Source organism: Aegilops tauschii, chromosome 4, assembly GCF_002575655.3.
Source record: "Aegilops tauschii subsp. strangulata cultivar AL8/78 chromosome 4, Aet v6.0, whole genome shotgun sequence".
Lineage (NCBI taxonomy): Eukaryota > Viridiplantae > Streptophyta > Magnoliopsida > Poales > Poaceae > Aegilops > Aegilops tauschii.
The window spans coordinates 44,699,168-44,717,282 of NC_053038.3; the positions used below are offsets into that span (position 1 = coordinate 44,699,168).

Below are 18,115 nucleotides of genomic sequence, written 5' to 3' on the forward strand. Positions count from 1 at the left end.
TTGCGGATTAATCGTCTGCGTTGAGTGTTTTTTAGAGATTCATCCTTTTGGCACGAGACGATTTCCTCCCCTCGGAGCTTGAAGCGAAGACGGTGTAGTCCCTTCGGATTAGTTTGGTGGACTAGTTTCATAGGGATCACCGTACTATCAAGAGGGGGTCCATTTTGGAAAGGCTAGGGCGGAATCATCACGTACACTTCCTTTGCCCCTCCCTCCGAGCCTTTCCGTTTCGATGATGGGCTTGTTTCTCTTCTCATTGTGCCCTCTCTGGTCCCAGCGGTAGTACCGCGGGCCAGAGCGGTAGTACCGCTTGGGGGCTACAAGCGGTAGTACCGCTCTGGAGCGGTAGTACCGCTAGTAGCCCCCATGTGTGTACTAACTCTGGTCCCAGCGGTAGTACCGTGGGACGGAGCGGTAGTACCGCTTGGGTGCCACAAGCGGTAGTACCGCTCTGGGAGCGGTAGTACCGCTCCAGAGCAGTAGTACCGCTAGTGGCCCCAAGCCGTAGTACCGCGGTGGTCTCGTGCTAGTACCGCCTCGATTCGAGGGCTCCTTTTTCGTGTCGGGTTTTACGGTACTGGCCGCGGCTGTGGGGGGCTGTAGTACCGCTCCTGTGCGGTAGTACCGCCCTCCCACCGCGGTGGTACCGCTGTGGGCCAAGCGGTAGTACCGCAATGAGGAGCGGTAGTACCGCTGGCACAGCGGTACTACCGCTCTCTTCGGGGCAGAAGTGGGGTAACGGTTGGTTTGTTCCCCCCACTATATAAAGGGGTCTTCTTCCCCAAAGTTTAGCCACCTCTTCCCCCAAAAGCTCCATTGTTGCTCCAAGCTCCATTTTCGCCCGATCTCTCTCCCTAGCCAATCAAACTTGTTGATTTGCTCGGGATTGGTTGAGAAGGCCACGATCTACACTTCCACCAAGAGAAATTTGATTCCCCCCCACTTATCCCTAGCGGATCTTGTTACTCTTGGGTGTTTGAGCACCCTAGACGGTTGAGGTCACCACGGAGCCATAGTCCATTGTGGTGAAGCTTTGTGGTGTCGTTGGGAGCCTCCAATTAAGTTGTGGAGATTGCCCCAACCTTGTTTGTAAAGGTCCGGTCGCCGCCTTCAAGGGCACCAATAGTGGAATCACGGCATCTCGCATTGTGTGAGGGCGTGAGGAGAATACGGTGGCCCTTGTGGCTTCTTGGGGAGCATTGTGCCTCCACACCGCTCCAACGGAGACGTACTTCCCCTCAAAAGGAAGGAACTTCGGTAACACATCCTCGTCTTCACCGGCTCCACTCTTGGTTATCTCGTTCCTTTACTTTAGCTAGTTTACTTGTGTTATATCTCTTACTTGCTTGTGTGCTTGTTGTCGTTGCATCATATAGGTTGCTCACTTAGTTGCATATCTAGACAACCTATTTTGATGCAAAGTTTAATTTGGTAAAGAAAAGCTAAAAATTGTTAGTTGCCTATTCACCCCCCCTCTAGTCAACTATATCGATCCTTTCATGTATGATAAAAGTATACCCGGGGGCCATAGTTTTCACTAGAGGCTTCTCTCTCGAACACATAGCATACGATGGGTGAACAAATTACTGCTGGCAATTGATAGAAAAGCGCATAGTTATGGCGATATTCAAGGCAATGATCATGTATATAGGCATCACGTCCGAGACAAGTATACCGACTCCTGCCTGCATCTACTACTATTACTCCACCAATCGACCGCTATCCAGCATGCATCTATGGTATTAAGTATAAAACACAGTAACGCCTTAAGCAAGATGGCATGATGTAGACAAAGTAAACCCAATCAATACGAATAAACCCCGTTGTTTTACCCTTAAGGGCAACAATACGTGTCTTTTCCCTACTTTGTCACTGGGATATAGAGCACCGCAAGACTGAACCCATTACAAAGCACCTCTCTCATTACAAGATAAATCAATCTAGTTGGCCAAACCAAACGGATAGACCGGACAGAAATACAAAGCTATAACAATCATGCATAATAAAGTTCGGAAAAGACTCCATTAGTATACATAAATATTCATATCATAAACCCACAATTCTTCGGACCCTAACAAACACACCGCAAAGATAATTACATCGAATAGAACTCCAAGAAGATCGAGGAGAACATGGGATTGAAGATCAAAGAGAGAGAGAGAGAGAGAGAGAGAGAGAAGAAGAAGAAGCCATCTAGCTACTAGCTATGGACTCATAGGTCTATGGTGAACTACTCACACATCATCAGAAGGGAAGTAAGGTTGATGTAGAAGCCCTTCTTGATTGATTCCCCCTTCAGTAGAATACTGGAAAAGGCCTCCAGATGGGATCACGAAAGGACAGAGACTTGCAGTGGCGGAAAAAGTGTTTTGGGTGGCTCCTGGGTGGTTTCCTAATATTTGAGAATTTATAGAAGTGGAATTAGGTCAGACAGAGCCACGAGGGGCCCACAAGGTATCCTTGCACGCCTACCCACCTGGGTGCGCTGGGTTGCCTTGCCATCTTCTTGTTTGCCTTCTTGTCTCCTCCCGAAGCTTCTAGGGTCTCTCTTGTCAAGAAAAAAATTGTCAAAAAGTTTCGTAGCGTTTTGACTCCGTTTGGTACTGATTTTCTGGAAAACCAAAAACAAGCAAAAAAACTCGCACTTGACACTGGGTTAATAGGTTAGTCCCAATGAGGATATATATATATATAAGAGGCCAAAAAGAGCCTTACTAGAGGCTAGCAAATTGCGGAAAGGTGAGAGTGCGTATAATCCACAGACTCACATTAGTCATAAAGAACTCACATACTTATTGTGAAAGTTTATTAGCCCTCGAAGCAAAGTACTACTAGCATGCCCTTAGGGGGGATAGATTGGTAGGAAAAGACCATCACTCGTCCCCGACCGCCACTCAGAAGGGAGACAATCAATAATAAATCATGCTCCAACTTCTTAGCATAACTAGAGACCATACGTGTGTTGGAAATATGCCCTAGAGGCAATAATAAATGGTTATTATTATATTTCTTTGTTCATGGTAATTGTCTATTATTCATGCTATAATTGTATTGTCCGGAAATCGTAATACATGTGTGAATACACAGACCACAACCTGTCCCTAGTAAGCCTCTAGTTGACTAGCTCGTTGATCAACAGATAGTCATGGTTTCCTGACTATGGACATTGGATGTCATTGATAACGGGATCACATCATTAGGAGAATGATGTGATGGACAAGACCCAATCCTAAGCATAGCATAAAAGATCGTGTAGTTTCGTTTGCTAGAGCTTTTCCAATGTCAAGTATCTTTTCCTTAGACCATGAGATCGTGCAACTCCCAGATACCGTAGGAGTGCTTTGGGTGTGCCAAACGTCACAACGTAACTCGGTGACTATAAAGGTGCACTACGGGTATCTCCGAAAGTGTCTGTTGGGTTGGCACGGATCGAGACTGGGATTTGTCACTCCGTGTGACGGAGAGGTATCTCTGGGCCCACTCGGTAATGCATCATCATAATGAGCTCAATGTGACTAAGGCGTTAGTCACGGGATCATGCATTGCGGTACGAGTAAAGAGACTTGCCGGTAAAGAGATTGAACAAGGTATTGGGATACCGACGATCGAATCTCGGGAAAGTAACATACCGTTTGACAAAGGGAATTGCATACGGATTGATTGAATCCTCGACACCGTGGTTCATCCGATGAGATCATCGTGGAGCATGTGGGAGCCAACATGGGTATCCAGATCCCGCTGTTGGTTATTGACCGGAGAGGCGTCTCGGTCATGTCTGCATGTCTCCCGAACCCGTAGGGTCTACACACTTAAGGTTCGGTGACGCTAGGGTTGTAGAGATATATGTATGCGGAAACCCGAAAGTTGTTCGGAGTCCCGGATGAGATCCCGGACATCACAAGAGGTTCCGGAATGGTCCGGAGGTGAAGAATTATATATAGGAAGTCCAGTTTCGGCCACCGGGAAAGTTTCGGGGGTTACCGGTATTGTACCGGGACCACCGGAAGGGTCCCGGGGGTCCACCGGGTGGGGCCACCTATCCCGGAGGGCCCCGTGGGCTGAAAGTGGAAGGGAACCAGCCCTTAGTGGGCTGGGGCTCCCCCCTTGGGCCTCCCCCCATGCGCCTAGGGTTGGGAACCCTAGGGGGGAGCTTCCCCCTTGCCTTGGGGGGCAAGGCACCCCTTCCCCCCCACTTGGCCGCCGCCCCCCTTGGAGATCTGATCTCCCAAGGGCTGGCGCCCCCCAGGGGTCCTATAAATAGTGGGGGGGAGGGAGGGTAGCAACCTACAGCCTTGGGCGCCTCCCTCCTCCCCTGCAACACCTCTCTCTCTCTCGCAGAAGCTCGGCGAAGCCCTGCCGGAGACCCGCTACATCCACCACCACGCCGTCGTGCTGTTGGATCTCCATCAACCTCTACTCCCCCTTGCTGGATCAAGAAGGAGGAGACGTCGCTGCACCGTACGTGTGTTGAAAGCGGAGGTGCCGTCCGTTCGGCACTCGGTCATCGGTGATTTGGATCACGGCGAGTACGACTCCGTCATCCACGTTCATTGGAACGCTTCTGCTCGCGATCTACAAGGGTATGTAGATGCACTCCTTTCCCCTCGTTGCTAGTAGACTCCATAGATGCATCTTGGTGAGCGTAGGAAAATTTTAAATTATGCTACGATTCCCAACAACGTGCATGCTTTGGGAATCACAAATCTTAACACCAATATTCTTACTAAACCATAATTACTCACTAGTACCTCATGAAGGAAATATGCCCTAGAGGAAATAATAAAGTTATTATTTATTTCCTTATATCATGATAAATGTTTATTATTCATGCTAGAATTGTATTAACCGGAAACTTGATACATGTGTGAATACATAGACAAACAGAGTGTCACTAGTATGCCTCTACTTGACTAGCTCATTGATCAAAGATGGTTATGTTTCCTAGCCATAGACATGAGTTGTCATTTGATTAACGGGATCACATCATTAGGAGAATGATGTGATTGACTTGACCCATTCCGTTAGCTTAGCACTCGATCGTTTAGTATGTTGCTATTGCTTTCTTCATGACTTATACATGTTCCTATGACTATGAGATTATGCAACTCCCGTTTACCGGAGGAACACTTTGTGTGCTACCAAACGTCACAATGTAACTGGGTGATTATAAAGGTGCTCTACAGGTGTCTCCGAAGGTACTTGTTGGGTTGGCGTATTTCGAGATTAGGATTTGTCACTCCAATTGTCGGAGAGGTATCTCTGGGCCCTCTCGGTAATGCACATCACTTAAGCCTTGCAAGCATTGCAACTAATGAGTTTGTTGCAAGATGATGTATTACGGAACGAGTAAAGAGACTTGCCGGTAACGAGATTGAACTAGGTATTAAGATACTGACGATCGAATCTCGGGCAAGTAACATACCGATGACAAAGGGAACAACGTATGTTGTTATGCGGTTTGACCGATAAAGATCTTCGTAGAATATGTGGGAGCCAATATGGGCATCCAGGTCCCGCTATTGGTTATTGACCGGAGACGTGTCTCGGTCATGTCTACATAGTTCTCGAACCCGTAGGGTCCGCACGCTTAACGTTACGATGACAGTTTTATTATGAGTTTATGAGTTTTGATGTACCGAAGTTTGTTCGGAGTCCCGGATGTGATCACGGACATGACGAGGAGTCTCAAAATGGTCGAGACATAAAGTTGATATATTGGACGACTATATTCGGACACCGGAAATGTTCCGGGTGATTTCAGAGAAAACCGGAGTGCCGGAGGGTTACCGGAACCCCCCCGGGAGAAGTAATGGGCCTTTTGGGCCTTAGTGGAGAGAGAGAGGGGCAGCGAGGAGGGGCCGCGCGCCCCCTCCCCCTCTGGTCTGAATTGGACTAGGAGAGGGGGGGCGGCGCCCCCCTTTCCTTCTCCCTCTCCCCCTTCCTTTCCCCCTCCTAGTAGGAGTAGGAAAGAGGGGAGTCCTACTCCTACTAGGAGGAGGACTCCTCCTCCTGGCGCGCCAACAAGGGCCGGCCGGCCTCCCCCTTGCTCCTTTATATACGGGGGTAGGGGGCACCCCATAGACACAACAATTGATCTATTGATCTCTTAGTCGTGTGCGGTGCCCCCTCCACCATATTACACCTCGATAATATCGTAGCGGAGCTTAGGCGAAGCCCTGCGTCGGTAGAACATCATCATCGTCACCATGCCGTCGTGCTGACGAAACTCTCCCTCTACACTCGGCTGGATCGGAGTTCGAGGGACGTCATCGAGCTGAACGTGTGCTGAACTCGGAGGTGCCGTACGTTCGGTACTTGATTGATCGGATCGTGAAGACATACGACTACATCAACCGCGTTGTATTAACGCTTCCGCTATCGGTCTACGAGGGTATGTGGACAACACTCTCCCCTCTCGTTGCTATGCATCACCATGATCTTGCGTGTGCATAGGATTTTTTTTGAAATTACTACGTTCCCCAACACCTCACACATATTACAATCTTAATATTACAAAACTATTGCAAGGAATCAAACTTATCATATTCAGTGATCTATGTGGAAGTTTTTATTATATCCCTCTTGAATACCTATCATATTAGGACCAATTACATAACCCGTGCATATTGCCATTACTAATTATCAAACTCTCAAAAAGATTATAAGTGAAGCACATAGAATATTCTAATAACTCGCGAATAAATGTGTGTGTCTCTCAAAAGGTCTGTCCAGCAAAAGATGATTGTGGCACTAAAAAGAAAACAAAGCAAAGACCACTATAATACACGACACTCAAAGCAAAGACCTACATGGCTCATGCAGTCTCGGATCTCACGTATGAACCTCGACATTATCAAGCTTCTATGAGTATTCCACACCGGCGGATTGCCATGGAACAAGAGTACCATGCTCTACTACACAATAAAACATGGCGTGTAGTTCCTCCTCCTCCTGGTGTTAATATCATTGAATCTAAATGGGTGTTTAAAGTGAAGAAGCATTCTGACGGATCCATTGAGTGCTACAAGGCACGTCTGGTTACTAAAGGTTTCAAATAACGCCATGGTCTTGATTATGAGGATACTTTCAGTCTAGTTATCAAGCCCACTACCATCCGTCTCTTGTTATCTTTGGCAGTTACATGCGGCTGGTCTCTCTGACAATTGGATGTCCAGAATGATTTTCTTCATGGTGTGTTAGAGGAGGAAGTTTATATGAGGCAGCCCCCAGGTTTTGTTGATTTTGATCATCCTCATCACCTTTGTCGCTTGGACAAAGCACTCTATGGTCTGAAGCAGGCTCCCCGTGCTTGGCATGCTCGTCTTGCGACTGCTCTCCATGCTCATGGGTTTGTTCCATCGACGACTTATACATCACTGTTCCTTTTCCAGCGCTCCGATGTCACCATCTATCTTCTGGTTTATGTTGATGACATCATCCTTGTCAGTTCCTCAGTGCCTGCTGCTGATCGTCTTCTCTCAGCTTTTTGTTCTGATTTTTTCTATTAAGGACCTTGGAAGCTTCATTATTTTCTAGGATTGGAGGTTGCTCACACTTTTGATGGACTTTATCTCACTCAGAAGAAGTATTCCTTGGATCTCTTACGTCGTGCTGGTATGCTCAAGTGCAACCCCTCCTCCACACCCATGTCTGCTATTGACAAGCTTTCTGCTGTTCATGGTGATCTTCTATCTCCTGATGATGCTAATGAGTATCGTAGTCTTGTTGGTGGCCTGCAGTATCTCACTATCACCAGACCAGATATTGCCTTTGCGGTCAATCGTGTTTGCCAATATCTGCATGAACCTCGGGACTTGCATCGTACAGTGGTCAAGCGCATACTTCATTATGTTTGCCTGACAGCCTCTTATGGATTGCATCTTCGGCCTGCTACCTCTGACGTTCTTTCTGCTTTTTCAGATGCAAACTGGGCAGGCAATCCTGATGACCGGCGATCCATGGGGGGATATGCAGTCTTTTTGGCCCTAACTTGATTGCTTGGAGTGCCCACAAGCAGGCCACGGTATCTCGCAGTAGTACAGAGGCTGAGTATAAGGCTATGGCTAATGCAACCGCAGAACTTATTTGGGTACAGTCTTTGCTTCGTGAGTTGCGAGTACCTCAGCGACAACCACCTGTTTTTTGGTGTGATAATATTGGCGCTACATACCTTTCTTCCAATCCAGTATTTCATGCGCGAACAAAACACATCAAGGTTGATTACCACTTTGTCAGAGAAACGTGTCACACAAAACTACTCCAGATGAAGTTCATCTCTAAAGATCAACTTGCAGACATCTTCATCAAGCCGTTGCCGTTACCTTTGTTTGAGAACTATCGGCAAAATCTCAACATGCGGAACACGGTTGAGGTTGAGGGTGGGTGTAAGAACTTTAGTTATACACGTTCTCTTATATTGTATTACCTTGTAGACAGTGCCTCTCAATTCAGACAGAGTCTTTGCAAAGTGGTGCACAAAGTCATCTAAAAATGCTAGCTGCTTGGTTGAGACCTTTCCTTCCACAGATTATTAGTGAGACTCAAAGTGCCTTCGTACCAGGGAGGATAATCACGGACAATGTTATAGTGGCTTATGAATGTCTACACATGATGAAAAAGAGAAGGAAAGGTAAAATTGGTCTATGTGCTGTGAAGCTTGATATGCATAAAGCGTATGACATGTTGAATGGGTTTTTCTAAAGGCAATCCTTGGCAAGTTGCGGTTCGATGAGCGATAGATTGGTCTAATCATGTCATGTGTGACCTCGGTCGATTATAAGGTCTGGTTCAACTCTAATGAAACAGAACCCTTTGTTCCTACAAGGGGTTTAAGACAAGGGGACCCTTTGTCCCCATACCTCCTTTTGCTGTGTGCGGAAGGTCTCTCGGCACTCATCTCTCATGAAGAGTAGCAGGGGGGTTTGAAAGGAATACAGGTGTGTTGTGACTCCCCGGTAATATCTCATTTACTCTTCGCCGATGATTCCTTGATTCTCATGAGGGAGGATGATACGAATGATGTTGCCTTGAAGGGATTTTAGATGACTATTGTACGGCTTTAGGGCAGGGTGAGAGCGGCCAAATCATCTATTTATTTCAGTCCAAACACAGATGTGGAGGACAAAGTTGAGGTATGCCAGACACTTGATATTATGACAGAATCTCTCTCTGATAAATATCTGGGATTACCCTCAATGATAGGTGTGGATCGAGTGGATTGCTTTAAACACTTGATAGAGAGAATCCAAAAATTGGTGAACGGTTAGAAGGAAAGAACACTATCTTATGGCGGGAAAGAGGCATTGATTAAGGCAGTAGCCCAGGCCATACCAACGTATGTGATGAGTGTATTCAAATTCCCTAACAAATTTTGCAAAGGAATCACTGATGCCATGTCGCATTACTGGTGGGGTGATGGAGAAAACCAGCGAAAAATGCATTGGTTCGCTTGGTGGAAGATGTGTGTTCCGAAGGAGAAAGGAGGCTTAGGCTTTCGCGAGGTTCATAGTTTCAATTTGGCTATGCTCGTGAAACAATGTTGGAGACTCATTGAGAATTATGAATCTCTCTTTGTGCCAGGGTTGTAAGGTCCAAGTACTACCCATCTGAAGATATCCTAAACTGCCAACTCAAGAAAGGTTCCTCCTATGTATGGCAGAGTATATGGGCTGGCATTCAGACTTTCAAAAAAGGGTGTATTTGGAGAGTGGGAAATGGCATGAAGATCAACATTTGGGAGGATAGTTGGATCCCAAACAACTGTTCTAGGAAGATAATTACGGTGCGCACAACAGAATTCTAACCACTGTGAATGAATTGATAGACTCGGTCATTGGAGGATGGGATGAGCAACTTATCATGGACAATTTTTGGAACATTGATACAGAAAGAATACTGCAAATTCCTTTATTCCAGCACGATACAGATGACTTTGTCGCATGGCATCTCACAAAGTCTGGTACCTTTACCGTCCGAGCGGCTTACTACAGGCAGTGGGAGGATTCCTATTCGGCCCAGAACTCAAGTACATGAGGAATTAGTGGATCAGTGTCACATCCAATATGAAAGATCATATGGAATCTTAAAATGCCAGGGAAGGTGAAAATATTCGTATGGAGATGCCTTCACAATGCTATTCCATGTATGGTTGTACTGGCTAATCGCCATATCTTAACTTCCGGTCAATGCCTAGTGTGTCAGATACATATAGAGGATGTAGCGCACGCCCTATTCATGTGCAGTCGAGCAAAAGAAGTATGGCGCGTGCTGGGCTTAATTGAAACCATAGAACAGACATGCACACCACACCGGTCAGGACCAGAAATCTTAGAGTACCTGCGATGTAATGCGGCTAATAGGAAGCAGTATTTGGACGTGGTTCAAATCCCGAAGATGATCGCGGCTACTAGCTGGTATCTGTGGTGGCAGCGGCGTCAAATTGTGAAGAAGGAAGAGGTGCAAGCGCCGGTGAGAACTGGTCCAGCAATCCGAGCCTTAGCACTAAACTATGTGCGCGCAAACGGGAAGCCTGCCACGATGCCGCGTATGAATCGGTGGTGGAAGCCTCTATCTGGTCAGTTGTCACTTAACGTTGATGCATCCTTTACTGAAGAAAGTTACTCAGGGTCATGTGGAGCTGTCATTCGAGATCACCTTGGCTCCTTCGTTGCTGCATCCACAGCCAAGCTTGAATATGCAGCCGATATTGTAGCAGCAGAAGCAGCTGCTCTGGTAGAAGGCCTTAAGCTAGCTCTACAGCTTGGGATAGATTCTCTTCTGATCCAGATGGACAATTTGATTGTGGTTGAGTCTCTAAAAAGCAACAGTGGGCATTCTATGGTGGTTGCTCCAATCCTTGATGAATGTCGTAACTTGATGGAAGATTTTGGGAAGGTCGAAGTAGAACATTGTAATAGAGAGTCGAATACGGTTGCTCATTGTATTAGCTCAGAAGGGACGTGTGGAACCTCCGTCTTTGTGGATGGACACACCCCCTGATTTTCTCTCTGTTGCTTTAGTGGATGATGTAAGCATCTTATTATTAATAAAGCAGCCATGATGGCCTTCATGTAAAAAAAAAACCCACGTAATGTTAATGTTATATAAACTTCCTAATCTAACACACTCTCTCCCCCTGATTTTAACAGGGATGGCCCCTCCTCCCCCAATCTTCAATCCTTCTTTTTTTTCGTCGCCCAATCTTCAATCCTGACTTGTCACGTTTTATTTGTTACTTAAAATACGTCGAAACTAGCACGTAGACTCTTTTCTAAAATCATGGGGCATCTACAGATTGCTAGGTTGGCCGGTTGGGTTCCCCTTATAACGCACGTTCGTGTGTCCCTCCCACGTACTCGTCGACCTAGCAACTACAGTAGTTGAACCGCGAGCAGCACGTTGATCACCGAGTTTCGGGCATGGCGATCCAGCCGATAACGTGGGTGGTTTTCCTGTTGCTCGCGCTGTCGTCGTCGTGGCCCATCGCGGAGGCGTCGCACCGCGTCTTCGCCGACCTGCAGTCCCTGGAGGCCGAGGGCGGGCGCGCCGTCGACGTCGACGACTCGCTCCGCACCGGCTACCACTTCCAGCCCCCCATGCACTGGATCAACGGTACTTACGTGCAGATTGAATACCTCGCTGATCATGATCGACATTGTCTTTCGCTAGCTTGATTTTTCGCTGCATACGTGTGTGCACACTGCAGATCCTAATGGCGTGATGTACTACAAGGGCGTGTACCACCTCTTCTACCAGTACAACCCCAAGGGGGCCGTATGGGGCAACATCGTCTGGGCGCACGCCGTGTCCACGGACCTCGTCAACTGGGTCATGCTCCCGCCGGCCATCTACCCGACGGCGCCCTTCGACGTCAACGGCTGCTGGTCCGGCTCCGCCACCGTCCTACCCGACGGCACGCCCGCCATCATGTACACCGGCATCGACGCCGACGGCCGCCAGGTGCAGAACGTCGCCTACCCCAAGGACCTCTCCGACCCCTACCTCCGGGAGTGGGTCAAGCCGGACTACAACCCCGTCATCGCGCCGAGCCCTGGGATCAATGCCACCGCGTTCCGTGACCCAACGACGGCGTGGCGGGGCACCGACGGGCTCTGGCGCCTCGTCATCGGGACCAAGGACAACCAACGGGGCCTCGCGGTGCTCTACCGCAGCCGAGACTTCCGGCGCTGGGTGCCGGTGCGCCGACCGCTGCACCACGGCGACACCGGCATGTGGGAGTGCCCGGACTTCTACCCCGTCACCTCACACGGCGTCCTCGGCGACGTAAAGCACGTGCTCAAGGTCAGCCTCGACCTAACACGGTTTGAGTACTACACCTTCGGCGCGTACGACCACGCCACCGAGACCTACGTGCCGGACGCGGCGCTCGCAGATGGCGACGACGGGCTCCGCTACGACTACGGTAACTTCTATGCGTCCAAGACGTTCCTCGACCCGGCTAAGCAGCGCCGCGTCCTGTGGGGTTGGGCCAACGAGTCAGACTCCACGGCCGACGATGTCAGGAAGGGCTGGGCCGGCGTGCAGGCCATCCCAAGGAAGATCTGGCTCGCGGCGAACGGCAAGCAGCTAATGCAATGGCCGGTCGCCGAGGTCGAGTCCCTCCGCGGCAACCACGTCAATATCACCGACAGGCTCGTCAAGGGCGGGGACTACTTCGAGGTCCTCGGGCTCACGACACCGGCGCAGGCCGACGTGGAGGTGTCGTTCGCGGCGATGGACCTGGCCAAGGCTGAGCAATTCGACCCGGCGTGGCGCGGCGTAGACGCGCAGACAGTGTGCGCGGCGCGGGCCGCGGACGTCAAGGGCGGTGTCGGGCCGTTCGGGCTGTGGGTGCTCGCGTCCGACGAGCTCAGGGAGAGGACTGCGGTCTTCTTCAGGGTGTTCAAGGACGGCGACGACGGCAAGCACGTCGTGCTCATGTGCAACGATCCCTCCAGGTCGTCCTACGCCGACCACCTCTACAAGCAGAGCTTCGCCGGATTCATCGACATCGACATTGTCAAGACTGGCGGCAAAATACCTCTCAGAACCTTGGTACGTTACAGCTAGCTACTAGTGCTACATATCAGCATGTTTGGGGGCCAAATGACTGTACTTTTCTTAATCTGGGCCTCTAGTTTTTTCTAACTAGCAATTGATGCTCTACTGTGCATTCTGCGCAGATCGACCACTCCATGGTGGAGAGCTTCGGAGGCCATGGCAGAATGAGCATATTGTCGAGGGTCTACCCGACAAAGGCCGTCGGCGACAAGGCGCGCCTCTACGTGTTCAACCACGGCGAGTCAGACATCAAGATTACGCACCTGAATGCGTACGACATGCGGTCGGCCAAGATCAGCACGGATATCAATCAACTCATCAGATGATCAACGCGCATGATAAATTGCACATTTGTATAGCTGGATTAGATTATTAGGAAATATCCAATAACAGACTTGAGGTGTCATGATATACCAGAGGCTAGACTGCAGGTTATTTGCTGTGTGTCTTTTAGTTCAAACTTGTATGCACTGCATTGATGACGCTCTAAAGCTCAAACCAACTTATGCTAGTAGTTTTTTTTATGTAACAATTTATGGAAGGAACACTTTAATGCCAAACCCATATATATATCACCATTAACATCTCAAGTATTGTCTTGCATGCAAAAGAATGTCAACTTCTACGCATCCAAGACGCTCCTCGACCATGCGAAGCGGCGACACATCCAATGGGGTTGGGCCAACGAGTCGGACTCCACGGCTAAATTTTATAGCGAAAATCCCTCCAGGTCGTCCACCGCCGTCGACCTCTACAGCCCCACCTTCATCGGCCTCATGGACTTCGACGTTGCCGAGACCGACGGTAAGACACCTCTCACAACCTTGCTACATTACACCTACCTACTACACCGTCTTAACAGTGGTACATTTTTTTCAACAATTATAACAAGAGAGAATTCCTTATTTAACACCATGTTTAAATTTTATGCCCTATTTAACATCGACAAATAATTTTTCCCTATTTAACAACGAGTTTAAATTTTATGCCGTTCATAACACTTCTATTCATTTTAAGCCTAAATTAAATGACACTTGAAAAGATCATTTTGCACACCCACGCAGTAGTAGCACACAATTTAGGCTCAAAATGGACGGAAGTGTTATAAGAGGCACACAATTTAGACAAGCTGTTAGATAGGCAAGAATTTTTTTCCAGTGTCAAATAAGGAGAAATAATAAGATAGTGTTAAATAAGGAATTGTTTTTTATAACATAGCTAGGGCTGGTAGCGTTGCCCTCCCCAGTTATTAACATGCGCTCGATCGATGTCCCTTGCACTAACACTGATATGCACAATGGTGCATTCTACACAGATCAGCCACTTCATGGTGGGGAGCTTCGGAGGCTACAACAGAATGAACATATTTTTCTCATGAGCAGTTGTTGTCCCACGACACAGTTTCTCAACCAGTTCTTCCGTTGCAATGCATGGACATTTGTGCTAGCCTATACCTAATTTAATAATAAAGGACTTGTCGTCCCACGTCAACATCACGAATTGCCTCGTCAAGGGCGGGGACTACTTAGAGGTCCTCGCGTTCACGACACCGGTGTAGGACGATGTTGAGTTGTCGTTCTCGGCGATGGACTTGGACACTGAACATCTGGGCCTCCAGGCCCTTTTGTTTTCAAATATTATACTATGGCTGGCTGGGGCGATGCCCCCCCCCTGCCCCAACCCGAACTGCAAGTGGCCACTGCACCTTAACATGATTGATGTTCGTGCACTAACTAACAATTAATGCTCAATTGTGCATTCCACGTAGATCGGCCACTCCATAGTTGAGAGCATCAGAGGCCATGACAAAATGAGCATCCTACCTCCGGGAGTGGGTCAAATCAGAATTCAACCCTGTCATCACGCCGGGGTCAACGCCACCGCGTTCCGTGACCCGACGACTGCGTGCAGGGACCCGACGGGCTCTGATGCCTGATCATCGGGACCAAGGACAACCACCGGGGCCTCACGGTGTTGTATCAGAGCAGAGACTTCCTGCACTGGGTGTCGGTGCGCCGAGCGCTGCACCACGGCGATACCGGCATGTGGGAGTGCCCGGACTTCTACCTGGTCACCTCCCACGGTGTCCTCGATGATGTAAAGCACGTGCTCAAGGTGAGCCTCGACCTGACGCGATTCGAGTACTACACCTTCGGCGCGTACGACCACACCATCAAGATGTACGTGCCGGACGCTGCGCTCGCAGACTCCGTCGCGACGACGTGCTCTTAAACTAAGGACCCTGATAGATGCCACACGTGTGACACGAACACATGGCAACTGCAGACGGCTTTGATGCCAAGTTTAGTAATGCGAGGATGGCAACTTTTCGGATGGCAAGTTTCAGTTTTTTTTTTGTTTTTTTTCTTTTCGCATGATAATTTTAGTTGTAAAAAACGTCAGGCCCGGAGTGGTTCGTGCCACACGTGTGACACTTATGATTTGGGTAAACTAATATATGTCATTTTTTGTTGTTGAAAGTGCATGTTTTGTACTACTATTTATTTTCTTGACGACGCACAGCGGCGTGCACTGCGCGGTGCACCATGACCTAGTTTCACCCGCTGCACTGCTGAGCCGGCAACCATCACCAAGTTTCACCTGCTGCACCCGAGCGTGCGAAGGAGGCAACACACATGCATAAAGCGCGACAGAGTGCACCAACTACACACGCTTCCCCGTATGACCCGGCCGGCCCGGCGGGGTCTTTTTCTTTGCCTCCCATCTAAGAAAGGTTCCGGTTCGCTGCCATTAGCACTGTACATACCACCGTGCTCCGTCTACTGTATGCATAGAGAGCAGTATCTAGCTAGATCAGGTAGCTTTAGTAGACACCCTTTGTCACATATTCGGGCTGTTCCATGAAATGTCCTTTCATATCTTTGGTAATCGTTACGCCGCCGCCGATGGACTACACCAAGACACCAAGTACGTACTACGTATATGCATATGTTGGAGTAGCTAATACGAGTCCATGTAAAGATAGCCTTGTTCGATCAGTGTGCTACATATTCGTGCGCTTACGTACAGACTGCATGGTGCTCTTCGTATCTATGTATATATACGACTCCGCGGCCGGCTTTCCCCGGCCCCTCTATATAAAAGGTAACCCGCAAGCTGATCAAGGTGAGCTAAAAATGGAGAAGGCGCCGTCCATCGGCTCCAGCAGCTGGGTGATGGAGATGGAGAGGACGATCGGCGACATCGACCCGGCGGTGGAGATGGCGCGCTGGAAGAGGCACTCCATCTACCTCGTCCCCGAGCGCATCAAGAACCTGCACAACACCAAGGCGTACCGGCCGGAGCTCGTCTCCCTCGGCCCCTTCCACCACGGCGAGCCCGACCTGCTCCCCATGGAGGAGCACAAGCGCCGCGCGGTGGTGCACCTCGTCAAGCGCTCCGGGAGGCCGCTCCGGGAGTTCGTCAACGCCGTGGCCGAGGTCACGCAGCAGCTCCAGGAGGCCTACAAGGACCTCGGCGCCGAGTGGCGCGGGGACGACAACCGGCAGCGCTTCGTCGAGCTCATGCTCACCGACGGCTGCTTCCTGGTGGAGGCCATGAGGATGGACGCGCTGCGGGGGAAGGTCCAGGGCGACTACGCGCCCAACGACCCCGTCTTTAGCCAGTACGGTTACCTCTACCTGTGGCTCTATATCCAGTCCGACATGGTCGTCATGGAGAACCAGCTGCCTCTGCTTCTTCTCCACAAGCTATTCCTTGTTCTCGACCATGACAAATATCAGGTACGTACTCATTACTCTTTTATCATATTTTCCATTTTCGTTTATTTCCTATATATGATAATAATACCATCCTACCATTTACTAGAACAACATGGAGCATCACAAATAGGCGTTTCAAACTGCAATGTACTAAAATTTAAATTATTGTGCATATATACATGCTTTTTTTTTTGTAGATACACACATACTGTCGAATTACCGAGCTGTTAAAAGTGACTAAAATGTAAATGTGTGTATGTTTCGACGCATAACGCACGTTAGCTGTAACCGTCTATATATGTCAACTTTCCTACAGGATGCTCGAGAGATAAGAAAGTTGGTGCTTGATTCCCTCTGTCCTTGGCGCCGACATGTGGTTGATATAAACCCCCTCGGGCTCCACCCCCTCGACATCTTACACCAAAGCCTTACCCATGACGACCACCAAGATCGCAAAGGATCAAAGGCGTATGTCATGCCCTCCGCGATGGAGATCTATGAAGCAGGAATCCATTTCAAGGTGAGCGACACCGACAGCCTCCTCGACGTCCACTTCGAGCATGGCGTGCTAAGCATGCCGGCGGTTAGGGTCAACGAAGGCACCGAGAAGAGGTTCCTCAATCTAATGGCATTCGAACGGCTCCACCCTTCTGCTGGCAATGCTGTGACAGCCTACGTGATCTTCATGGACAACATGATTAGCTCGGCCAAGGATGTGGCCCTGCTCAGATCTAAGATGATTATCGAGAGTGGGTTGGGCAGCGATGAAGAGGTCGCCAAGCTCCTAAACAACACGCTAAACAAGGGAGGAGTGATGAGCCCGTCTAGTAGGCTCCATGATGTGCAGCGACAGGTGAATGCCCACTGCAGGAAGAGATGGAATAGATGGCGGGCTAACTTCATACAAACCTACTTGAGAAACCCTTGGGTGTTCATTTCCCTCGTCGCCACCGTTATTCTACTAGTTGCCACACTTTTGCAGACCTTCTATACGGTTGCGCCCTTTTACAAGCTCATATCCTAGTAGTAGTAAGTTAGTATTCCATCCCTGCCAAATTATAGTGCATATAAGATTTATTTCAAAGTCAAACTTTGTAAGTTTTGACCAAATTTATATTAAAAATAACATTTACAATACAAAATGTACACCATATATAAATATAATGGAATTAATTTGGTATAGAAAATATTGATAATTTTTTCTATAAACTTGGTCAAGTTTTATGAAGTTTGGTGATTTGATGAAAGAAATCTTATATGCACTATAATTTGCAAGGAGCAAGTACCATCTAAATGTACATTCGATACTGTTTTTAAGCATAATGTGTGTTAAC

General features: G+C 48.6%; 2 protein-coding genes across 3 annotated transcripts in view; one reads left to right on the forward strand and one right to left on the reverse strand.

Moving 5' to 3' along the window:
* Nucleotides 1–15,425, reverse strand: part of LOC109765438 (uncharacterized) — a 63,848-nt gene extending 48,423 nt beyond the window's left edge. Inside the window, exon 1 of one of the 2 annotated variants that reach the window (XM_020324222.4) lies at nucleotides 15,348–15,425. The gene's annotated coding sequence lies outside the window, so the exon portion shown is untranslated. Of the gene's footprint in view, nucleotides 1–15,332 lie in introns of both variants that reach the window. The other variant, XM_073496193.1, reaches the window with a different exon arrangement.
* Nucleotides 11,580–17,898, forward strand: LOC109747879 (beta-fructofuranosidase, insoluble isoenzyme 3-like). The gene is made up of 4 exons (XM_020306921.3): nucleotides 11,580–11,610; nucleotides 11,705–13,053; nucleotides 13,182–13,342; nucleotides 17,355–17,898. The coding sequence occupies exons 1-4, from the start codon at nucleotides 11,595–11,597 to the stop codon at nucleotides 17,803–17,805; spliced, it is 1,977 nt and encodes a 658-aa protein (XP_020162510.1). The 5' UTR covers nucleotides 11,580–11,594; the 3' UTR covers nucleotides 17,806–17,898.
* The last annotated feature ends 217 nt before the right edge of the window (nucleotides 17,899–18,115 follow it).